General features: G+C 48.8%; 1 protein-coding gene across 9 annotated transcripts in view; it reads right to left on the minus strand.

The window, feature by feature from the left end:
* The window catches only part of tenm4 (teneurin transmembrane protein 4), a 160,971-nt gene that overhangs the window by 49,155 nt on the left and 86,548 nt on the right, over nt 1-25,268 (minus strand). For 5 of the 9 annotated variants that reach the window (XM_076036757.1, XM_076036753.1, XM_076036752.1 and 2 more), the window contains 7 exons: nt 23,391-23,492; nt 22,363-22,557; nt 20,836-21,036; nt 16,983-17,168; nt 10,207-10,353; nt 8,569-8,785; nt 1,487-1,606 (listed from right to left, as the gene is read on the minus strand). In XM_076036757.1, the coding sequence (XP_075892872.1) occupies nt 1,487-1,606; nt 8,569-8,785; nt 10,207-10,353; nt 16,983-17,168; nt 20,836-21,036; nt 22,363-22,557; nt 23,391-23,492 (1,168 nt within the window). Of the gene's footprint in view, nt 1-1,486; nt 1,607-8,568; nt 8,786-10,206; nt 10,354-13,829; nt 13,857-16,982; nt 17,169-20,835; nt 21,037-22,362; nt 22,558-23,390; nt 23,493-25,268 lie in introns of all 9 variants that reach the window. The other 4 variants (XM_076036758.1, XM_076036756.1, XM_076036754.1 and 1 more) reach the window with 1 other exon arrangement.

The raw sequence follows: 25,268 nt of genomic DNA on the forward strand, positions 1-25,268 counted from the left end.
TTCACGCTGCACTGAGCTAGTTTACAGTGATTGCAGGGGAGTTGCAGAACACAGGGCATGTTTACATGAGAACCTGGGAGATGGGACTTGTGTTTACACATACGCTGGGAGGGAGAAGAGAGCACGGAGGCTTTACCGGCGGGAATAAAAAAAAAAAAAGAGTGACGCACAGAAAAAAAAAAAAAAATTGGGATATGAATAAATGGCAAGAGGATAGAGACGAGGGAAGCCGGTGCAGCGGAGAGGTTCATGAGACCTGGTTTGAGGGAAAGTGCAGGAAATGAATGAAAGAGCAGTGGGCAGAAAGGAAAGGCTTAGAGGCAGCGGGGAGATTAGAGGAGAAAGAGCGTGAAGGGATGGCGAGCAGCGGGGACCGGAGAGGAGGTGAAGACCACGGGGGCGGAGATGGTGGAGATTCTTGGTGAAAAATAGGAGCAGGAAAAAGAGATAGAAGGAGCGAATCAAAAGGGGGAAAATAATCACGATCAAATCGACCGCTAAGGGTTGAGTGGGGGTGGGGGGATGAGGAGGGGGGGTCTTCAGAGAGTCAGTGACAGATAAATGCATCAGGAGGAAGTGCCGCGCAACCGCAGGAGATACCGGGGGAATTGAACGCAGCACTGTCTTCCCTCCTTCCAGCACACAAAACGATTTCCAGGTTCTATTTTTTTAGGTTTTTTTTTTTTTTTTTTTTTCCAGTCAGGATTTGTCAGACTGACTCAGAAGGAGGAAAACATTTCAACGCTACTCATTGTTTTCCAAAGCTTCTACAAAGGGAAGAATGCAACGCGAAAAATCCGCCGATTCGCTCTCTCGTCCCCCCCCCCCCCTCCCCCCCGGCGGGAGGAACAAAAAATATACGTGGAATTACAGTACAAATCAAAACCGACTGCGCCACTTAATTAAGGAACACAACCGGCACTTATTAAAGGGGTAAGGATTACTTTTTCCACCCGTGACATTGTTAGGAAGGGGGGGGGGGAACACTGCTAAGCTCCGATGAGACAGAGGACTAATGCAAAAGCAAATTAATTCCAGTCTGTGGCCTAAACTTAAACGTCTCACTTAATTGCCCAAATCTCCCATTGTAAATGTCCATCTGAACTGCGTTTCAAAGCCCCCCGTGTGTGTGCCTCCTCGGATCGGCATATTTTATTCTTTCTCCCTCCCTGCTGCTACTGAAGCATAGCTTATGAGTGAACCAGAGGGGCTTTGTTTGATTTCTCTGGGAATTGAGCCGAGAACTCCAAAAATTGGAGCGAATGAGAGCACAAAAGCAGATCAATGGCGGCGCAGTTTGCGGCGCGGCGACTGTTTTTTTGCCTGCCGTTATTAGGACTGTGCCCAGCTTAAAAAACAAACAAACAAAAAAAAACAACATTATCAGACAACAAAATAAATACAGCCGATCAGTCCATCGGGCTGCTGGCAGGTTAGTGACATTTGCATGCGCCGCTTGCTTTGGGTGCTTGTCAGGCCGGCTTACCTTCCATCCTGCCTGGTGATTGTGTAACCGTAGGACGGGTTGTTGATGAAACTGATGTTGACTCCGACCAGCGGTGTTCCGTCCGAAGTAACAACTTGTCCGCGGATGACACAAGCGTGGCTGCGCAGACAGAGAGAGACAGAGAGAGAGAGAGAGAGAGAGGGAGAGAGAGGGAGAGAAAAAGAAGACAGCAACACAGTCAGCCGAGGTGGATCCCTTTTGTGCCAGAACACACACGATGGAAAGAGAAAAACACAGCAACGGGAACTTGAAGCTTCTGCAAAAGAAAAGGAAAAAAGAAAAGTGAGACTAAATTTGATTTGAATTCACTTTACTGTTGTTTTTTTTTTTCCTACCCCCCCCACCGCTTATCAGCCTCCCTCTCTCTCGATATGCAGATGAGGCTTAATAGCTGCACGGCTGAAAAACATACAGCCGAAATGGACGTTATCGGAATCAAACGCTTTTAGCACAACAAAAAGCCGAAAAAAACGCGGCAACCTCACACCTCCGCGCGCGTCTCTCCCAGGGTCTCTCCAGCCAGAATGGAGGGGGATGATGAGATAAGGAAGCCACACTTTGCCTTTGTTCTAATTAAAAAAGGGGGATTTATCTTTTCCATTACGGCATACAAGGGAGGGAAATAATAGGGCTGCAGATTGCGAGACCCGCTTGGCTGGTTATCAAGACCTCTGCAGATTTCCAGCGCGACACCGGCTCTCGGAGAGATGCATAAATTAGATGCCAGCGTCGGTCCCCCCCCCGCCAATCAATAGAGAAGGGTGGGGGGTGCGGAGGGGCGATCTTCCCAAACTGATGAGTCGGGACCTTGCTGTATCACGTCCCGCTCGTCAAGCGCTGCCCCTCGTCATTAGCGCCGAGCTCCCGACCCGACCGGACCGCTCTCGGTCAGCAGTCGCCGCCTTCACAGTAAATAAAAAAATAACACAAAGTCCCCTAACGAAGGCCTGGCTGACACATATTCATTAGAGCGCGGCTATTTTCTAATACATTTGGGTTTTAAATACTGCCATGTGCTGAAAACAATTAACACCAGTGTGTTCTTAGCTGCCCTTAACATGTCCTTACCAGAGGCAAGATCATTCACCCTACACTACGCCGGTCCCCAGGAAGCCAGTTTTATGTTAATTAGGCAGCTCCCCTTCAGAAGACCTTGGCCGTCTAGCGCTGCAAGCACGGCCAAGGTGCCGGAGATAGAGCCGCGGATCCTGAGGTTCAGGCCAGGAAGAGTTTAGACTGGTCAGACCAGTCGTGAAAGATGGGAAAGAGGAAGCTGAATATAAAATGTTGTAATTATACCATTAAAAACGTTTTTGTTCTTTGGCCTGCTCTACTGGACGTGGACCCCCAGCATTTCCAATCAGTCGATGTCATAGTGGCTGGAGAGCTGGTTGGTTCAAGGTCACACAATGGCTAAACGCTTGTTTTTTAAATTTACAATTCAATCCAAATGTGATTAGTTAATAATAGCTGCGTTTCCATGACCCCTAGAATTGTGCAAAATCTAAATATCGCAATAAAAAAAACTGCTAGTGGAAACGCCTAAACGTTTTTACGCTCCTATGAGGTGGTTTTCAGACATCGGCCGCCAGTTGTGAGTATTAATCAACAAAAACGTAAAATTATTCGGCCTTTTCTTTGAACTCAGCTTCACTGGGGCAGTTTCTGGCCGACACCATGACACTGCCCCCTTGGTAGCAGGACCTGGGCCGCCGAACCACTGCAACCTGGCACGGAGACGGAGAGATAGTGCTCCGGATCCTCGGGGCTCCGTCCCAAAGATCTCTGAATCTCAGCCCAGCTCTGGCCAGCCGGCCTGTTTCTAAGATCCATCTTTCATGCCCACTAGTTTTATTTCAGAGGCTTGTTTGAACAGGCAATCTTCCACGTTTTGCTCAGACGGAGCCACGGATGTGGAACTATCTCCTTCCCTGCCTCTGTGAACCACATGGGGTGATGATTCCTCGCTGTCAAGACAAATGATTTAAATACTGACATCAAATACAGCAGGAAGGAGGAGGAAGGGAGGAGGATGGGCGGGAAAAAGGAGCGACAGAGGAAGCAAGCAGCATTTGGCCATTTTACTATTCTGAAAAGAAAAAAATCGGAACATCATGATATCTCCAAGTGAGTGATTAGTGATAACAGTATCAGAGGTGGAACCGCTGATGTGATACAAGTCATGTGAGCATTAAACTGAAGAAGATAAAAAGTACTATGAACTAGGAAAAACTTAGTTTTATTAGATCTCACAGCTTTTTCTTATTGGACTGTCTTGTTTGTCAGTTTGGCCTGAGAATTATTAGTTTAGTCATTAAAAAAAAAATAATGTTTTTTTTTAATTAGTTTTTGTACTTTTTCCCTTAAAGCCAATGTCTGCGATGATGCGGTTGTAAAAACAACAACAACAATCTCAAATGAAATGAGGGCACAGATAAATCCTATCCCACAGTAATATCGACGCAAGCTGGGGACTCACAGCATTAAAAAAATAAAAAATATAAAAAACCTTTTTGTGTGTTTGTGGTAGGAAGGAGAAATAGCAAACAGTGGATCGCTTTGGAAAAAAAAACCCAAAATATCTCACTAATGCAAAGGATCAACGCGAGAGGAAGAGGATGTTCGGCGCAGACAGCGAGGATTCTGGGAAACTTTCAAATTCATAACCACATCGCTTCGGCGCCTCCTTTGATCGCCGGCGAGCGCGGCGGGAGAGAAATCTCAACGCGCATTTTATTTCTTTCTTTTTTTTAAGCTCTTCGAGTCTGGCAGACTGCGAGGGAGCAAAGGGAACTGACGGAAGAGACGGAAACAAACAAGACATTGTTTCAAACTAAGCAGGCCTTAAAGAGTTGCAAAAAAAAAAAAGGAAGAGGAAGAAAAGAGTCTGAAAGCGTGAAAACGGATGCAAATGGCTTCAAGGGGGCTCGTCATCGTCTGCCTCGGCCCGTCTTGTCGAGTCCCTGCTCAACATTCCAGCCAGTCGGCCTCGGCCGTCTCGTGTATTGGGTGTCGCGGCCAGCCGCTTCATTTGGTGGCACCTCGGGCAGCGTTCCTGCGGTGGGAAACATCAGACGCGGCCGTCCGACACGTCCGCCGGCACGAGGAAGCGGTCGGGGGGGATCGATGGAGGGGCGATCGTGTGGCCCGGCAGGCATCAGGAGGACGCAGCACGCCAAGCCTCAGGTCCGCCAGAACATATCAGTCGGAGGGGGGGGGGGGGGTGAATGCCGCGCGTGAATTATAGATGATCGCTGATATTTTAGGTGAGACGAGGCCTCCAATCCCCGCAGCTCATCTCCAGATTCCAGGTTTTACTTATTTATGGTGGCATCTTGGCTTGAAGGGGACAAGAGTACGAGCCGGGGCCGCCGCCCCCGTCCGCGTCCCCGCCGCTGTCGAGCGAAGGACTGCAAAATGTTAAGTGGTTCTTGAAAAATGTCAATGAGGGAAAATGTCAGAAAGACCGAAATGAGCGCTTTTTCTCGAGAGTGGCCTCGGCATCAAGAGTCGAAAAATAAAGACGCACACTCACACTCACACTCACACACACACACACACACACACACACACACACAAAGTAACAAAAAAAAGAAAAAACAACACAGGCAGTGTTTCATCGCAGATTGTTTACTAAGACTAAAGTGATGGTCCGACTCGAGGACGATTTTCAAGTAAATTTTTTCTTCAAGGAAACCAAAGTGACATCTGCACCGGACTAAAAATAGTCATCAGTTACATGGCAACCTTCTGCCATCACTTTGAGAGAAGGAGAGAGAAAAAAAAAAGAGGCAAACAGGCCGGGACTTAACACGCTGTGAAGTTTGTTTGATTTGTTTGCCGTTTTTGACACCCTGTTATTTACTTATTCATTTTTAAATTCTACCACCGCAATCTAGATTTTAATCTTCTCCCCAACCACCTTCAACTTTTGCCTTTTTCAACATTCCATTTTCACTTTTGACTGCCGCCTGTTTTGTCTCCTTTGGCGGGAGCATCCAAAGAGGCGAGATGAGAGGAGATCCACCAGCAAGTGGGATGCAAATCAGGTGACGCCGCCTCGCGAGCGATTAAAGATGAAAAGGGAGCGGAGACAAAGGGAAGACGAGGCGGCGGCGGCGGCGGGGGAAATCTTCGGGGACGACGACAGCCATCCTGCCTGACGTGAAAGCGCCTTTAAGATTCGGCGGCTGGGGCGTCGTGCCGCTGGGAGCTGGCCTCAGATGGGTTACGGTGGAAGTAATCACCGTACGAAAATGCGAGACCGTCTTCCGTGGCGGCCGACGCCGCTGCCCCTCTGTCGTTTAGTTTTGCTTTGGGTTTTTTTTTCTTCGCCACAATTCGTGTTTGTCCATCAGCATGTGTCCATCAACTGTCCAAGCACGCAGTGAACCGAGCTCCCGGGCCATTTCATCCACCGCTGCCCAAAGCCCTGACACACACACACAAGCGCAAGCGCTGAGCCGGGTTACAAAAGGCAAATCTTGACATTACGATGTATGAGCGCAATAATCAGAGCAGCCGCTCGTCTCCTACAGTGCAAAAAGGTCACTTCTTCAACCAGAGTGTCCGAGTCTCGTACCGTCAAAGCGGAACAACTGCTCGGCCTCTGCAACCTGCTGCTCGACTTTAAAAACAATGGAGATGGACGTTGTCCAATGTGCTCTTAGTGCGGCGCTCCTTCTGACCAGCGGCCACATTGAGAAAACAGTTCACTGACCAAAAAGAAGAAAATGCTGAAATTTTTGAAACTTACAAAAAAAGAGAGAAAAGTTTTGAAAATGCCAAAAAAATATATTGAATTCTCTCATTTTTCTCGAGTCAATTCCCTCTGCATTCTCAGTTTCTGTGTAAAGGTAACCTAACATGTTAAAAATAGATGACATAAGTCAAAACATATGAGCAACTGGCATCTTCTCAATCAAACACTAATTAGACGAGTCTCTTCAGCCGCCTCCTTATGATACATGATGTCAAAACAGAAAAAATTAACATCCACCAACAGCTAAAACAGATTACACTCATCACACTTCAAAGACCTTGGTGTATATTAAAAAAGAGGTATGGTGCTGTTTCTTCATTTGACTTCATCATCTAGTTACTACGGAAGCGTATTGCATTCACTCAGGGTAATTATTTCTGATTTTCTGAGTGATTTTGGGCCCAGAATAATTTTCTTTTCTGTTTTTCAGACTTTTTCCCGAGTTTAAAGTGCATCTAAAACAATCACATGCATTGCTTTATTGAGAGCTGGATTGAATGGAAGCAAACATGGCCAGTTTGTTTGGTTTAATCAAGTTTTACTTGATTGAGAGGTAGTCCTGTCTTCAAGTCACATAGATGAATCAACCCCCCAACCCCCCCCCACCACCACCACCACTCCGCCCTGAAAAACAGGGCTGAAAAAAATACCATGAAAAACAGAAAAATATGACTCAGAAAAACAGAAAAAAATATTGCTCAGAAAAAAAGGAAAAAATAAATTACTCTAAAAAACAGAAATAATTGCCCCAAAAAACTGAGCTTTTTTTCCCCAAGTGAATGCAATACGCTTCCGTAAGTTACTACTTTGTAGATTTTTCAATTTTTGTTCAAAGGAACAAAACAATCAAGCAGAAAGGCTTCACTTCAATTTCCCTGACGAAACCCGTTTCCTTCTCCCGTCAATCTCCACCTCTCGAGTGTCCTGTACCGCCACTACTCATATTAATAATTCCACCCTACATATATGTAGCCTGTTCTCCAGGCTCTTGACCGCAGCCTTGGCTGGTGTCAACAGGGATCCTCTCAAGCGGAGCGCTCACGCTGGTGGCGGAGACGACAGCGTGAAGGGCTGTTGAGAAGCGAGTCGAGGCCCCGTCGCCGCTCTGTGAAGCCTCTCTGGGAGGGTGGGAGGGGTAGGGGGGGGCGGGGGGCGTCTATAGAAACAGGCAGAATTATGCCTTGACACCATGCGTCGAAGCCACTCGTCATCAGGGGGCTGGGGGGTGAGGGAGGGGTGCTGAGCGAGCCTGACACCTTGATGATTTGCACTTTTTGTGTACAGCTGAATGGACACTTCAGCGCCAGGCAGCCAGCGCCGCGGCACTGGACCATTGTGTTATTTATTAATCTGTCAGGCTCATGTTACGGATCCTGTCAATGGTCTCCAGTGTGATGACAGTGAGTGGCCTCTCCAGATAGAGGTCATCCTCCATCTGCCCACTTCTCCACCCGGCTGGGGGCAGCCCCCGGCTAGTGTTGCAGCCACGTCCTCGTAAACCCCCCTCGCTCCCCCTCCGCGTAGGTGAGGCGAGCACCACTTACACCGGCAGTGGCTGAGGCCGTCCTTCTGTATCCCTCTGTTCCTTGTTTGTGTTCCACGGTTTTAAAGTGGCTCCGAATGAAAAGGTAAAAATTCACTCAGATTTGTAAATCATCGGTCAACTTTTGAAAATGTCCAAGATTTGTACCAGATAAAGCCTCGAGGCCAATCAGGTCCTAGTGGAACTCAAGAATTCACCAAAGATCTTCTCATATCAAATGAATCTGTTCACATAAACAGAACCACAAACCTAAAAACAAGGCATTATTGTCCCAACTGGAGGAGTAAAAGAGGGATGGAGAGTCCTGCAGTGGAAGTGAAATGCGGTAAGCAACTATAAGAAATGTTCCTTCTTTCTTTGTTTTATTTTGAAAATAAATCAAACAAATCTTCCCCCTTCCTGAGCCCGACTCGCCGTCTCCAGCGATCTGTTTTTAGTGCTGAATCGTTGCACTCGGGCATCCGGTGTAAATATGACTCCCGCTTATTTTTACCGGACACTCCAGACTGACGGAACTGTTGGATCTAGTGGGAATAAACAGTAACCCTGGAACTTTGGATTCTAAGATCCATCTAAAATATGCTCAACCCCACTGCAGCCCCCCCTTTCCCCCCCCCCTCAACCTGAACCGTGAAACCCGGTCTGATAAGGACAAACACTTCCTCTCCAGCAGGACATAAACATGATCAATTTCCAATGTAAACATCTTGTTGCGGTCCGGTACATTTTTACGGGAGTAACGTTGGGGTCACTCACTTTCCGTCAAACGGGTTGACTCCGGGGATGACGTGCGTGCTCTTCCTGCCCACCAGGAAGTGAACTCTATCGTAGAAGGTCTGCAGGTTGCTCTGCGTGGAGGACATCTGCGTCTCCTGGATGATGTCCAGGGGGTCCGGGGAGCCCACGCACAGTGAGGTGGTGTGACAGGTCGACTGCAGGCAGCAGTCTGGGTCCATGCAGTCCACAAGGCCGTCTGACAAGGTTACGCACGCACACACACACACACACACACACACACACACACGCACACAAACACACACTCACTTTAATTAAACCAAACCTGAAACAAAAAACCCTAACAAAATAAATCAAATCAACATAATTCTCTGTGAGTTTATTCTCTTTGACTGGTGTTTTAATCCACGACTGGGGCCTCACTGTGTGTGATTTATATTGTAGAGCCCCTCCCACCACCCCCGAGCGTCACTCGCGGTTTCTCTGTCTGTAATCTAGATGAAATAAAACAGACAGAAAAAGGGGTGGGAGGAAAGGGGGAGAAAAAAAGATGCTGTGCAATGCACTTCGCTCTCCTGAACTGGGTCATTGGACTCCCTAACCCTTTGCTTTAAGGGGCCTATCTTGCCAGATGGGTGATAAAAATAAACCCTGCTGTCAGGAGTCAGTCAAATCCCCGGCAGCGCCCGCCCGTTGCCAGCGAGAGCCGGCGGTCTCTGCGCAGTGATGGGGAGACAAACAACCCCCTGCATGAATAAGGGATGCTCCCACATAACTCAGGGCACCGGAATGAGGTCTGGAAGGAGAGGAAGTCACGTCTTGCACTCCACCTCCGGAGTGGGGCAGCCCCTGAGCTGGTGCGTGTGTGTTGTGTGTGTGTGTGTGTGTGTGTGTGTGTGTGTGTCTGCTCAGGGCTAGTTGGAGGTCAGTGTGAGGGAGGGGGCCACCTCAGACCTGCCACTACGCTCTTTAAGAGAACCCCATCGTCCAGGTGATTGACTGAGGGCGGCGTTTTCACTGAAACCGCACTTTTTCGAAAACAAAATTGGGTCGGTGGACTTGGATACTGAGGCAGGAAACCTAAATGACAAAAATGTTAGCAAACTTTTTTACTGGCACGACTCCCAGTCAATCTCAGCATGAACCTTTTAAGGCTTTGTGTTCAAAAGTAACTCGAGGCAGAAGTTCAACTCTGTCGTTTATCAACACCGCCTCTCACGAGCCATCTTTCTTTCTGTGATCTGTGCCGCTAATGTTTTTAGAGAGCTTCTGTTTCTTTAAACACGCCGTGCTTCAGGTGTTCCTCTTCTTGTTCAGCCTTTAGGGAGTAAACTTGCGGCGCCACACCAGGCCTGGCATAGGTACTACATCGTTTTCAGTCGTTTCCAGCGTAAACAGGAATTTCTTCTGAATATGGCTTCGTGTAAACACATTTTTTTTCGAGTCTGTTTTCTAAAATGTGCGGTTTTCAAAAAAGTCTGTCTCCGTGTAAACGGCCCCTCAGCCTGGAAGTAACAAAGCCAGCACGCTAGTTTCCCTCAAGAACAAACTGTGCCGAAGCCTGTCGTGGACTATCACGAGTGTCCCTGACGCTGACGTTTTGGCCGTGTGTGTGCTGTTCGTGGGTGTTATTTGATTTTTTTGGGATTTTTTTTTTACCTCCGTCGTTGTCCTTGACATCACTGCAGGCTGTTTCCATGGAGGTGTCACAGCCGGTGCCCCTCCAGCCCAGCTGGCACACACAGTACCAGCCATTGTTACCCAGAGTGCACCTACCATTTCCATTGCACAGGCCGGGGCAGCCCTCTGTGTGTGTGTGTGTGTGACAAAATTGGGGGGGTGGTGGGGAGGGGGAGAAAAAGAAAAAAAAGACAAAGGTCAGCAGGAGACGGTGAGCAGTGGCTGGTTACACTGCGAGTGCTACGGCGGGGAGGGGGGGAGGGAGAGGGAGAGGCAGTAAGCAAACACGAGGCGACAACATGGACTGTTTGATGGGAGTTTTTCCCTTGTGCGTTGATAGTTGCTCTTGGTTAGTGGCTACGGAGAGGGGTCATTTTTAAAGATTTGAAATGGATGAGGGCGTCGGTATTGACCCTCAGCCCAGCTTGATTAAGTGGATACACCTTTTGTGAAGCTTCTAATGTCCCTTCGCAGGACAATCAGATAAGGGGGATCTTGTAAAATCAATATTCGCTCATTACTACAGTAGGCCGGCTCCTCCTCTGCGTAATGAGAGCGGTGGCGCTCCTGCACGAGGAGGGATCCTTGTTTATGCCTTTTTTTTTTTGCAAATGCGACCAGCGTTGTGACGGCGCCACCGGCGCTGCTGCTGCTGTTGCGAATGTCGCCCGCGGTGGGAAAATGAAGAGGCAGAAAAACCCATAAATCAATGGGGAAGGAAAAAAAAAAAAGTCCAGATTAAAATGCGCCTCCTCTTTTTGATGAACTGTCGCTCGAGTCTTCCCGGCAATCGATAAGATTATTCCATCAGGCTGAGTGCGCGTTTCTCATTTGGAGAAAGAGGATGCAAATATCAAAAAGGAGGAAGTGGGAAGTGCGGGTGAGCTGGAGCGCACGACGAGGCGCAGCGCGGCGCTCACGGCTAACCAGCTTCCCGAGGAACGGGACCACAGGAGAGAATAAAAGCCGAGCGGCGGGTGAAACGTTCCTCTTTCTCTGCCTGGAAAGGTTCCTACCAGGGGCATCCATCAGAGGATTATCTCCACCGTTCCTTTCTTTTTCTTCCCAGGTCTGTTCCAGGCATTTATCTGCTAGCTTACCATCCCTATCCACCGACTGGGGCGCAGTCGCAACTTCCCATCTCGAGGTATCAAACGTCCAGGTGTGTCACAGCCGGTGTTGCCAGCGAGGCGCCATGATGGAGGGAATTTTAAGCGGACCCGTTTTATCATCTAGAAGAGACCAGGGGCGGCTGTCTAAATGCTCTTACAAGGCGCAGGAGGAGTTTTTTTTTTTTTTTTTGAATGGCGAGAGATCAGTTGTGGAAAGGTGATAAAGGAAGACGAGCAGATAAGGAGGTTGCAAGAACAGAGTAGCTGTTTGTCGGAAACAACGTGGTGAGAAGAGAAATGTACCAATAGTTTGATTCTGGCGGGCGGGGGGGAGGGGGGGGTTTAGATGAAAGCAATAATGCAACAGTTGCACAATAAGAAATTGAGACGGAAATAAAAACAGAACGTTCTTTTGAAATACTGCCAAATAAAATCCTCAAACTTGTGTTTATATTGCTGCGTCTTGAACTTGCTTGACAGTGGAGGCTTGTTTATTTTATCCAAACTCAAACTTGACCGCGCGGGGCCAGAAAAACAACATTTAACACTTTATAACACTTTGATTTCTTTCTCTACAGTAAATGTTATCTGACTTGAAACATTTGTCTTCTGCTGACTGGCAGTAAAGTTTGTGTTGTTGCCAACAATAGCACATTTTATCATTGGTACAATTCACACATTTCTTCTTGAAATAATTTGCCAGAAACACTGCGCTTGCATTCCTCTGCCAACGTTCAGAACTTTGATGAACGTCGACATTTTCCGACATTGAGACTCAGCGAGACTTGACGTCGGACTTTTGCTTGTTGCCGGTGTTTTACGACGGGTAGTCAGTCCTTCCGCTCGGGCAGCTGCACCTTGATTCTCAGCGACTCAACTGCTCGTTGCAGTAATCACCAGTCTTTACGACGCTGCACTAAAAGTAATACCCAGAACACAGATCTGCTGTAAAAAAAAAATCCTCCCTGCAATCAAAACCTAACGCTAACTGGGTGAGTCTGGGCTGCACGGCGACGGCGCTGGTTCAGTCCTGCACTCGCTTTTGCCCGTCTCGTAAATATCTTGGACCTCCGTCAACGCATCTGCCTGGCGAGGAGAGGAGAGGAGAGGAGAGGAGAGGCGGCCGAACTCACTTAGGCTCTCAAGTGCTGCATATCACTTGGGCGGCTGGCACGGCTTTAAACGCCTCTTCCTCACAATCTGTTGCCGTGTGTAACACCTCAGGCAGCGTCGGCGCCGGCGTTCCGAAAAGTTTATTAGATTCATTTCACACGGCGAAACCGGAACTTCTACTACCGTTAAACCTGCGGCGTGCAGGCCGACTAATCCTCCATCAAGGGCGTTGAATTGAAATTTGAAAGCGCAAAAGCCAGCTAGACTTTGCGCCGTTGCCTCAAAAAAAACCTGACTCGTCTCCGTGCTACTGTAGGACGACTGCTGGGTTTCGTCTCAGCCGAAACAAATGACACCACCCTCCATCAAGTTACTTTTCCGCCCCCCCCGGTGGGGAAACAGACTGGCGTTGGAGAGCCAATACAAGCAGAGGGAGCCTTGCCTCCGAGACACGTCTGGGCATTAGTCGTCCTTGTATCGAGCAAATGGACAAAACAAGTCTGGGTGGACCGGCGGAAACGGATGATTAGCAGACTCGGAATGTTTATTGCAGGGATAAATAAAGACCTGCTCTCCGCTGGCACCGGTTCCACTTAATTGGCATCGCTGCTAGAGACGAGCCCCCCCCGCCGGGCCCCCGGCTCGGCTTTACTGGGGGAAAATATGAAAAAAAAAACCAGCTTCATACGTGAGGCGGCGAGTGTTTTTGCACGACTCCTCTGGCAGCGGTCTCTCCGTGCCAGGTGGTCCATTACCAAGGACGCAGCGAGAGGTGGGCGGTGGGCGGTGGGGTAGCGGGGTGCTGGGGGAGAAAGGGGGCGGAGCCTTGCCCCCCTCAGTCTCCCCACACCCACCTGCCCCCTGTACCAACCAGACCGTGAACCCTTTTAATTAGAGAGGATGCGGCCGCAGCACCTATCAGGGCCGCGGCTCACAGCTGCACACTCATCCATAATGCATGTCGACGGTTATGAAGCCCCCCCCCCCCCAACCCCCCCTTTTCCCAACACACACCCCCTCCCCCCACCCACACCCCAACACACAAATGTAAAGAAAAGCACAACTTGGACCGACCAGGTGCGAAAGTGCTAAGTGGAGATTAACTGCGTGATGATATGACGGGGAAGAAAATAAAACAGAGTTGATGGGAGGATCTTTTGGAATGAGCCGCTCCAGAGGCGGCGGGTTGTGGTGGCTGGGGGGCAAGAGGTGCGTCGCCTTGGCATATGTCAATGTACAGGGGCTGGGGGAGGGGTAGTGGGTTGGTTGGTTGGTGGCCGGTGGTGGCGAGTGCGCATGAGTTTGTTAATGTTGGCTGGAGTCACAGAAGGAAGGAAAGGGAAGAGGGCAAAATAGAAGGAAGGAGGAATGCCGTACCTTTCACTACCTTATCCAGATAGTGAGCTTGGGAGATAAAAGACAGGACATATAAGGGAGGTTCGAACAAGTGCCACTTCCATGACAAGACAGCAAAGCGAGGTGTTAGTTCACAGTACCAAAAAAAAAAAAAGGGTGAAGAGACAGAAAGGAAGAAAAAAAAAGAAAAAAAGAAAAAAACAAGGAGTGCACCCATGAAGCAGATCCATGCATTACACGAGCAACACGATGGAAACCATCAGAGTCAGAGGGAGAGAAGGGGGGCGGTTGAGACAACCGGGGCTGTTGTGAGACACCGAAGATTGTTTGTTTGTTCTTGGCTGCGGAGAGTCGGGGAGGGGGAGGGGAGTTAAGGAGAAGCGACATGGCGGCCACACGTTGGCACCAAGCCCCCCGGGATCCAAGATGGCGGCCCATTGATTTCAATGAAGTTCCTCACCCAGCGACTAAAACACCATAACTGAAAAATCTACGACGAAAGATTTGCAATGAATGGCGTTTCAGGACACAGTCGTCCTGTCAGCCGTTTATTTTTGTATTGCAGTCAATGGGAAAAATGTTTTTTGGGCCCATGGGATTTTTATTTTGCTGCAGTACCTCAAGTGGCCACTGGGAAAAATCGTCATACAGCCATATTGTCAGTCCGGTATCCAGCTCTTATAATTCATCCGTGGGTTGGGGAGGGGGCGGGGGGGTTTAGGAGAAGCAACATGGCGGCCACGCGTTGGCACCCTTTGGTCCTCAAGGCAACGTCGCGCTCACAAACGTCGCTCCTTTTTTTTTTTTTTTCTTTTTGAAATCCCTCTACACCTCGGCAGACAAACGAGGTCACCCGAGGCGTCTGCGAGCGTCGGCGGGGCGTCTCGTTCCGCGCAGCGTGGGACTTTCTCAATAATGAAAATTGATTTAAATTGGAATCGGTGGCATCTTAATGGATGACACAGAGGAATCGCCTTGTCAAGGGAGCCGGGATCTCAATATGGCATTATAAAAGGCCCATCAATAATGTAAGGCCGGCGCATAAAAGATTCACGGGCTGAGTCAATGTTCTGTACTCGGGGCAGTTCAGCTGCCGGATATGCAAAAAGAATACTCGCGCTTAATCTGCTTAAATATGGAATAAAGATTTCACCTTCAAGACTACCTTACTTGAGAGCGAGAGAAACACTGGAAAATGAGACGCAGCCAATGTTGTGCGATGCTTTGAGGTCGCCGCTTCCTGCGTCTGCCACAGGCAACCGCGCCCCTCCGGACGGGTCGGAGGGGCGTCATTTTCTCTTTAGGAAAAAATAAAATAATATAAGGGGCGCAGCAGGCTGACCCAGCCCTTGTCTGAGTGCGTTCGCTCGGTTACCTTGATGGAGAAATTGTGCATAATAATGTAGGAGTGTCAGGAGTTCAAATTCAAAAATCATCATTGGGTGCAATCGTTCCCGCTGAACAAATGCGCAGGGTTAAATATCTCGTCTGGCGTGACCTTGTGCACTTAAGCACACGGAGCACGGAGCAGCAGCAGCAGCAGCAGCTTGTTGGCTCCTGGTCCGAAACCTTCACCAAGAGGAAGCTACTTTGAAGCCACTCCGGCTAAATGGCGTGCAGCGGTCCGTCATTTCAAATTTGAAAGCGTACAAGTCAGACACGGCCCTGCTCAGCATCCCGGCTCCTTCTAAATGTTATTCCAACCGCGCCGGCTCCTCGGCCGGCTGATTCAACACGTTTCAATTGTTTGGCGGAGGGGCCGCGAGTGTTTGCGAAGGGATGCATGAGTGGTCCCCGGGCATTATTTTGCGTGGGAACGTCATTTGAGGAGATTCCAAGGCAGCAGGAGGAGTGATATGAATATTTCATCAAAAAAAACGGCAAAAACTCGAAATGCCAATGGTTTCGGGACAGCAAACCACAGTCTCCTCTAAAGACGAGGAAACAATTGGGGAAAAAAATTTACCAGCAATCTTAAGTTTAAAATGGCAACAGCGGGGGGGGGGGGGGGGGTTTGGGGGAGGGGCGGGGGGGTTGGGCGCAGCTAATAGCGCCGGTTAACCGTCTCACAATGCCGCGTGTGTGCGAGCGTTTGAAATTAATAGCGAATGAAAAGGGGAGCGAAAGAAAGAAAAGGGGGGGATGAGGAAAAGGATGAGTAAAATGAAAGGACACCTTAGCACATTCCCACATTAAAATGCATGAAGGCAAGCCTCAGATCCTTGAGTAAACCTGTTCATGCTTTACCGAGTTGCACAAATTCAATTAAGCATGCTCCCCCTCCCCCGCCAACCCCCCCCTCCCAGTGTCCCTCCCTCTAGGCTCCGGGAGGACCCTTCCCCTCCGCGCACAGCACTTCACACACGCAAGCGGACGGACAGACAGACAGACAAATGGACAGACAGACAGACATGCCGCTTTCTCACTGAAATTTGCGGGTCAACGCAGGTTTTTTTTTTTTTTTTTTTTTTACCACGGGTCGACCCGCTAACAATCGGCATTTGGCGCCTTTCCCAGCGGTGTCTGCTGACGTCATCGCGTTGAAGAAGTGCGTCAGAATTCCGGGAAGTAAACAATGGAGAGCAAATGCGCGACACACACAGGGCAGGTACTGGCGAGTCCGGCGGTGGTCAGTGGACTTTGTTGTTGGGCTTGAGACTTGAGAAGCTCGCGATGGTCACTGTCTTGCCAGTGCTGCAACATGCTGAATGAATCCAGTCTCGAATGTCCACAGAGCTTTGTTTTCGGTACGTGATATACGCCACGGCTGGCGCGATATTGTGACGTAGCGCACGCAGCGTTCAGCGTCATCACGTAAATTAGCGCTCAGCGGCTCTGGCTTTCCCACTGCAAGCCGATCGGAGCCAAGCCGATTAAAGGCGATTTTAAGTCGGGTCGCTTGCCGGGTTGTTTGACGAGGGTTTGCCACCAAATGCCGATTGTTAGCGGGTTTAAACAGATTTTTGGCCAGTGGGAAAGGGGCTACAGACAGACAGACAGACAGACACAGCCAGCTTTGGCCTTATGCCACACAACCCACCTCTGGACACACACACACACACACACACACACACACACACACACACACACACACACACACACACACACACACACACAGATAAAACCAGGCCCCCCATCCGGCCCCGCCCCCCTCCCCCAGCGAGCGCCGCCTACCAATGGTGCAGTGCTCTCCGTTCCAGCCGGGGCTGCATTCACACTTGCCGTCCTTGCAGGTGCCGTGCTCGTTGCAGCGAGGGTGACACGCCCTCTGGTCACACCCGGCGCCCGTCCAGCCCTCGTCGCAGCGGCAGCTGCCCGACACACAAACGCCGTGGCCACCACAGTCGGCTGCACAAATCTCTGTGGGAGATACAGAGGAGGAGGAGGGAGAGAAAGGGAGGGGGAGGGGAGGAAGGAAGGGTAGGACGAGGCCGTGATGGGACGAGGCGACAGGGGTGAAGAAAAGACAAATCCAAGACGTTATTGTCAAAGGCGAGGCCGCCACGCTCCACTACCTTGTCTGACGGCGGCTGAAAAGAAATTCCTGCACCTCATGAGGGGCCAATCCTTTTTTTTTCTCCTTTTTTTTTGACAATACAAATCTAATAAGTCCATTACAAAGCAAAGACATGGATTGCGTCGGCCTGAGCTGACTTATTCTTCTTCTCGTCTGTTTTTTTTTTTTTTTTTTTTTAGTCTTTCTAAAGTCACTTTTTTCCACCCCCTGCCCTGCCAGTCGGCTGGTGCAGAAGGGAAAATAAATAGCCGGGATCTCTTGTAACAGCGGAAGGCACATTATCGGGCGCCGTCGCTTTGATGAAACTTTAAATCTTACTGTGTTTCCTCGACACGCCGAGGCGACAGGCGGGAGGGCCCGGGGCCCCCGCGCCGAATGATTTAAAGCGCCGAGTGTCAATGTGCTATTTTTATTCCACCTAAGCGCAGCGGCAAAGGCGAACGCAGCCGCAGTCGAGCCGGGTCGGGCCGAGCCGGGCCGGCGCTATTGTGCGGCAGCTGAAAGACCTCCCTGTCAGGGCCCCGGAGGAGCGGCGGGGACGACGGCCCACGTCTCGTGTCACACGACTCAGAGTGTGACAAGACCGACTGCCGGGGAGAAATTAAGCGCTGGCAGATTTATTATGAATCTCATTGAAATGTAAACCTCTTTATTAAGCGTCCCGTCGCAAAGAGGCTTTGCAGCGCGCGGGCACTGGGGGGAACAAAAGCTACGTATTAGCAGATTATTAGCCCAAGCCAATTCCAATGTGACCACGGGGGACCAAACTGGAGGTGAAATCTTTTAATAAGACAATTATTGACATGGTTTTTTTTTTAATTCTTCATTGCTGCAAAATCTCATTTGTGTGTATGTTTTTTTTTTTTTTTTTTTTTTTTTTTTGCACTAGAACATGCGGCGGCGTAGCGTGACGTTGCCAACTTGAAATGCTTGTGTGACAGAGGAAAAAAAAGAAAAAAGAAAGAAAATCCTGATTAAAAACATGGGAAGAAATGACAACGGACAATTTACATCCCACATGTCATTTGCAGAGTGAGCCGACGGAATTTGAATGAGTGGCTGCTGCTAATGACTGCTTAAGCGCGGACACACACACACACACACACACACACACACACACACACACACACACACACACACACACCCAAAACAAGGGAGACATCTTCCCATCAATTATTGTCTATGGAGCGTCGCCTTAAACACCTTTTAAACACATTATTAAGAGTCAATTAAGATGTTCTAATGAACACGATTGCATTTCGATTGAAGACATGATGATCACATTGGGGAGGGGGCTGAGCGGAGAACAACGACAACAACAGCAGCAACAACAACAACGCAGTAATGGACAGCTGCGTTTCATTTCTTACTATTCATCATTGCAGTCGCAGGTCAGCGAGGACGACTCAAAGTGACTGCGAGGCAACTGTTGACTTGGCACACATTGCGAAAGGCCTTCACATGATAAAGATGCAATTGCAGCCTGCAGGCAAAAGGCTCATTATCTGTGGCCAGTGGAGTCTTCCTCCTACTCCGCCGCCGCCGCCGCCGCGCTGAGAAATACCGCCGTCCCCCAGCCGGCCATTACCATTTGCGCTAAAGAACTGTGTAAACAAACTTTCCTCCGGGTGCGAGTCGGAGCGGACGCGGCCCAGAAACATCACGTATTAGAGGACATAAAAACCTCGGGCGTCGTTTTATGGCCTGCAACGGCGTTACACAGGTTGTGCCGCGTGAGAAAGTGTGTTTGTGACTCCAAAGTGTCGGCGGGGAGGAGGGAGAGGGGGATTAAAGAATCCTGAAAGGTGTGCCGAAAGCTTTCTATCTTTCTCTTCCTGTTCAGTCCGCAAGGTAACAGGCTGCTGCTGCTGCTGCTGCTGCTGCTGCTGCTGCTAGCTGAACGTCTCCCTGCCAGCCAGCTTAGTGCTGTATTACAGCGCGGTAAGGTCCACACTGAGCAGGATAAAGGCGGATAAAGAGCCACCTCATCATCATTTGCAGAGCTTTTTCTGTCCCCCTCCCCCCCAAAAGGCAAACTAAGACTAACTGGCCATTTCCTTCAAAATCCCCCCAAGATTACCTAATGGGTCATTGTGTCTGCGCGGAATATAAAAGGATTCATTGATCCAAGTGACAACTGAACAAATCCCGCCTCTTTAATCCTGTTTTCTTTTTTTTTTCCTTATTAAAATTGAAAACAGCTGAGGTCTGCAACTGCGTCCCCGTCGCCAAAAATAGACCCAGTGACAGGCAGGATGTTTGCTAGCACGTTAGCGCCGATATCTGAAGGTTGGTAAAGAAGAAGCCGGTGACCTCGCGGAGGTTTACGTTGAAGGCGGCAGCTTGAGCAGACAGGCTGCCGTCACAGCTGAAGCTAAGTCGTGCCAAACTCTTACTCCCGCCTCACGCACTGGATGCGAAACTGTACGTCCCCGGCACGGCGCGCTCGGCCCATCTGACTAGCGGGAGCGAAACAGCTCCCAGCGGAGGAGACCCACTCGGTGGAGGCAATCCTCCTGAGGAGACGGAGCTCTCAGCAGCTATGAGCCCCGGTGCCGACGTGAAGAAAGTCAGAAGCTCATGAAAGAGTGTTCGATCGAGGCCTCAGACAATATCTGATTCCCACGTTTCCGTAGCTCCTTGGCTGACTTGTGCAAACTGAGGACAAATACAGCAAAGAGCGGTTTGAGTGAAGGCTGCCACCCTCTACCTGATAACGAGGGGAAATTGGAGCACCTGAAGGCTTCATAAAACGACATTATCATTATGTTTAAAGGACAAGACTTAATATTGATCCATCTTTTTTGACGTCTCACTTGCGATAAGATATCGTGGCAAAAGAAAAAAAAAATCCATCTAGAGACACGGTGGCACAATGTGATCTCCACTTAACAAGCAGAGCCACCCAACATGTCTATATAATGAGTATTAAGCACATTAAGCTACCAAAAAAACAAAACAAAAACAAAAATGTATTTCACTGATTTTATCCAACACACTGCAGCAGTTCATGGCAAATAAACAGCCAGTAAAATGTTGAACATGATCCTCAAATGACTGCAATATCACAATGTGGTCTGCACTGTGGTATTTACAGAACATTTCAATTTTCTTTTTCAGCTCCCTCAGCTGTTTTTACTGTCTTTTTCGTAACCTTTGATAGTTTTCTAAAAGTTATTTTTATTTATTTATTTATTTTTTTTTTATAGTAACCATCCCTTCAGTACCTGAAATAAAATATTGATAAGTGTCTCAGACTAGATAATATCAACATGAAGGCCGCCTGCTCAGCCTACTAATAACCTCTCCTGTGTGAGAGGTATGAAGTTGGAGCGGATTGAACCAGGAAATACATTTCAGCAGAGCAAAAGATGATTACCGGCAATAAACCGAGCGGGACGACCAAAGTGCTGTACAAATATAAAATCTGAGAAAGAAAATATTCAGACAATCATTCAAAGGAAGTGGTGGTAGTGGTGGTGGTGGTGGTGGTGGTGGTGGGGGTCTCACCTGTGGAGCAGTCGTGGCCCGTCCAGTTGGGATCGCAGCTGCAGGTCCCCGTCTCTGCCAGGAAGGCTCCGTGTCCGGAGCACTGGTCCATGCAGGAGGCCCTGGGGCTCTCACATCCTGGCCCGCCCCAACCCACAAAGCAGTGGCACTCTCCCTGGACGCACACCCCTCGGCCCGAGCACGTGGGGTCCAGGCAGTCCACTGCACAGAGGGTTCCAACAGGGAGTCCATGTTAGACACTGTCCACCTGCTGCTCCCGCCGCGATTAAATACGCTGCTGGAGCCAAAGCTACGGCTGCCAATCTGCCCTTGCTTTTCCTCCGCACGGAGGAAACCATCAAAAGCGCAAAAAAACGACGATTTCTTTCTATAAAGCACAAAAACAACACAGCTATTGTATGAACTTCGAAACAAACAAATTAAACGTTTTGTGCGGACCACGAAAAAAGGCAGCGCTTTCATAAAACGAAAGCCATGCTAATGAGCGCTTCAAAGCCGGGAATATCAAAAAATAGTGTTGAGAAAGGAGAAAAAAAAAAAACGTAAAGGAAGAAGGTGGCGGCGAGTGAGGGAGGGAAAGGCCTGGGGCATCGGTTTGTCTTACATGGCGGGGAAAGCAAGACTCAAATGGAGCTGCATGAAAGCATTTTATTGCCTTTCCCTCTGCTGTGCCCCCCCCCCCCCAACCCCTTCCTCCACACACACCAACATCGCATCAATATTTTCTGTCGGCTCAAACAGGCTGCAGACATTAAATGATTTTTAGCGTTCTAATAGAATCCTTTCCCTCGCAAGTTGAGATCACAGACTCCTTTCAGCCGCACACGTTTTGTTTCATGTTACGCAGATGGCAAACGGGGCGGCTCTGCTTTAGCGCGATGTCAAGCGGGTATAAAAGGCCCGTTGGAGGCAGACAAACAGCGTCTCTCGCCTCTTAGCAGATGGTTTGGGCACCCGGCACAAAGATCGGAGTCTAACTGACAAGAGGGTCTCTCCTGGCAATTAATCATTGTGCCTGAAGGTCGCACAGCAGAGAGAAAAAAAAAGGTAAAAATGTTAAAGGGCCCTGGTCCACATTCACCCCCCCACACCTTCCACTCCGTATGGATAACCCTCCACCCAAAATAGAATGGAGGCCTATGGATGTCACAAACGCCCATTTATCAAAGTCCCAGGGTCCATTTTTCATCCTGAAATGAGAGCCTTCAAGAGCTGACAAACACAATGGCTCCTTCAATCTCATATGGTCAAGCCGTATACAGCGAGTTCCTGGGAGATTAATATCAGACTGTGTTTTTGTCTCCATTTCAGACAACCAATGGAGCCTTTTCCATTAGCCTAATATTTATGATTTATAGAGCGACGTCAGCCGGGGGGATGCACGGGCCGCGGCGCTTCTCCTCGTCACTCATCATGCAGATGGACTGTTAAATAAGCCGCGGTGGATTGATGGGCCCCGAGCTCGCCTTTCCTTTCAAAAGCACTTAGGAAAGTTAAGACGTGCGGGATTTTTCTTAGCGGCATCACCTTCTTCGCAGTTCTCCCCTTTGTAGCCCGGGTTGCAGATGCAGGTCCCCACGATGCAGGTCCCGTGGCTGCTGCACGTGACGTCAATGCACTGGTTGGTGGGAACGTCGCACTCGGAGCCCTTCCAGCCGCTGTGACACATGCAGCGACCTTTAAGGTATTGACCGTTCCCACTGCACAGCACCGGGCAGGCGGCTTTTGAAAAGAGCAGACAGCATACACATCCGTGTGAATGGAGGCCGCCAAGCATGGCGTTGAGTGAATGGAGAGCGAGTCGCGATCTGACAATGAGCTTCTGACCGGGAGGATTCAAAAAGGTTTCCCCTCTCCTGTGTAGAATATGAGGCGCGTGGGACTCTGCGTCCAGTGCGCAGGCACAGGGTCGGAGTCTGAGCTAAACCCACCAGCAATACCTACACGATGACTGCGTTGATAATATTAGGAAATTTAAAAAAAATCATTATCTATATGTAGAGGATCATTTAGCTTTATTTTTCAAGTACTTTCAAATGACACGCAAACATGTTTAAACTGTTAAAAGCCAATATAGTTAATTACAAGTCCTCAACTTTTTTATATGTCCTACCATAAAAATAATAATAATGATAATAAAAAAAGGGTTAGGGTTAGGGTTAGGGTTAGGGTTAGGGTTAGCCCTAACCCTAACCCTAACCCAAAAGTCTGATTTAAAAATCAATTTTTTTTTTAGTTGGATAGGGTTACTAAAAATGCATCAGCATATTAATTTGCTAATAACAATTATAGTATACAGCAATTTTTTCGTACTTACGTCTCTGCAGAAGCTCAGAACATGTAGATATTAGGGATGTTAACAATTGATAATCGATTGTCGATTAAGAATCGAATCGGTTAAATAAAATTAGTCGCAATTAATTGAACATTTTTTACACAAGTAGTGTCGTTAATGTCGTTAATCGATCACTGAGGTCCATCAACTAGCGATTAACGAATAAATCAAATAATTTGCATCCCTAGTCGATATCAATGAAAAAAACACGATGACTCACCTCGTCCACAGTCCGGCCCTTTGAATCCTAAGAAGCAGTGGCAGGTTCCAGAGACACAGTCGCCGTTCCCAAAGCAGTTGCTGGGACAGTCGTCAATCGAATCTGCAAGGAGGAGCAATCAGGAGCTTCCCTGAGTGACGCCGCTCAAAAAAAAAACAACCTTCCTCCCACTCATTCTCTCGCTCTACGGCTTGATTATTATTGCTTTTCCTGCTGACAGCGATAAGACGCCGACTTCAATCCCGTCAACATTTTCTATTTTGCTGAGAGAACACTTCTGAGACTTATTAGCCTTTTTGGCAAAATGAAAGAATTCCTTGAAGGAGTGAACTTGTTTTGATCAGCTGTGCGTTGACCGGAGGTTACGCGCTGAATGTCAGGCTGTGTTGGGTGTCTGCAAGTTTGATTAATTTACTTCTCTTAAACAGCCTTTTTGTGCGCGATGCAAGATAACGAGGCGCGCGGAGGACGTCCATCATCCCCTCCGCCGATGCCGCCGACTAAGTCGGACAAATAATTACTTGCACGCACGCACACGTGTTGGCGCGCGCGCGGAGGCGCCGAGCTCACCGCATCACCGTCTGATGCGGTGCGGGGAGAAAACATGAAGTCTTGTCCACCGCCTTGAGGCAGAAGAAGCTCTGAGGCAAAACAGAGAACAAAGCATCTCTGTGCTCCACAAAGGGGGCCAGAAATGTGAGGCGCGGACTCGGCTTCCCTTTACTCCAGAGAGTCAATCATCACTGAGGATCCCAGCAAAGACAGAGAGGAAAGACAGAGGGGGCGACGGGGGGGAGGGTCGCGGGCAGGGAGCTGCTGCTCATGTGTTCAGCGCTGCAGGCCTTTGCCATGTGGAGTAAGTGAGGGGATGTGGTGGTGGGAAGGGTGGTCCTTTGTGGTGGTGGTGGGAGCAAATCAGCATTTTGGTTTGAGTTGTATGAGCTTCCAACATGAATATTTACCTACACTGGAGACGCAGCGGTTCTTTTTTTTTTTCTCACCCTAAGGCCCAGTAGTATTGGTTTACATATACACTCACACTCACCAGTCACTTTATTAGATACCCGGTTCCAGCAACGTGCACCCAATAAAGTGGCCGGTGAGGCCCATTCGAGGCACCACCAAGTAGTTTGCATGTGCAACAAACAACGTATTCTCCTCACATAGAGGTATTGGGTCTGGGCCAGTTTTAATGTTGGCAGCAAAATTTGATTTAGTTTTAGTCATCATTTAATCATCTAAATTGTTTTAGTTTTAGTTGACGCAATATTAGAATCACTTCAGTCGACTAAAAGTACAGTAGATTTAGTCGATTCCTGATATCTTCGCGCCAGTTTTTTACAAAGTGTCGTTTTTTTTGTTTTTTTTACAAATGGTCGAGGGGAACAAAAAAGTGGCTCTGTTCTTTAACCCTGAAATTTCAAAAATAAAAGTAGAGCTATAGTTGCAAAAATGTCAGACGGAGGATGACGACGCTTTTGCTTGAAGTCGCCGCGTACCCACTTCCTGTCTCGACCTGAGGGAAATTTTCCTTTTTACACACAGCACGCTGTCAATCAAACGCATCTCATTGAGAAACGTTGGACCGCAGCGCTCGGAACTCTGACACAGTTTAGTGGACTCGGTGCTCTGACGTGTCCACTGCCACGGCTCCCCTCTGAGAGGAAGGAAGGAGGCTTTGGGGAAGCGTGTGCGCGCGTGTGCGTGTGTGTGTGTGTGTGTGTGTGTGTGTGTGTGTGTGTGTGTGGGAGGCCATGAATATCTCTTAGCCACACACTCCACATAGGGCCAACGCATAAATCATGGATTCAAGAAGAGCTTCATTGAAATGCATTACCCTTCATATCGAGGAGTGGTGTGGGTGGAAGGGTGGAAGGT

The sequence above is a fragment of the Nelusetta ayraudi genome, unplaced genomic scaffold (assembly GCF_046127955.1).
Source record: "Nelusetta ayraudi isolate G7.1 ecotype Tasmania unplaced genomic scaffold, CSIRO-AGI_Nayr_v1 ptg000048l, whole genome shotgun sequence".
Classification (NCBI taxonomy): domain Eukaryota; kingdom Metazoa; phylum Chordata; class Actinopteri; order Tetraodontiformes; family Monacanthidae; genus Nelusetta; species Nelusetta ayraudi.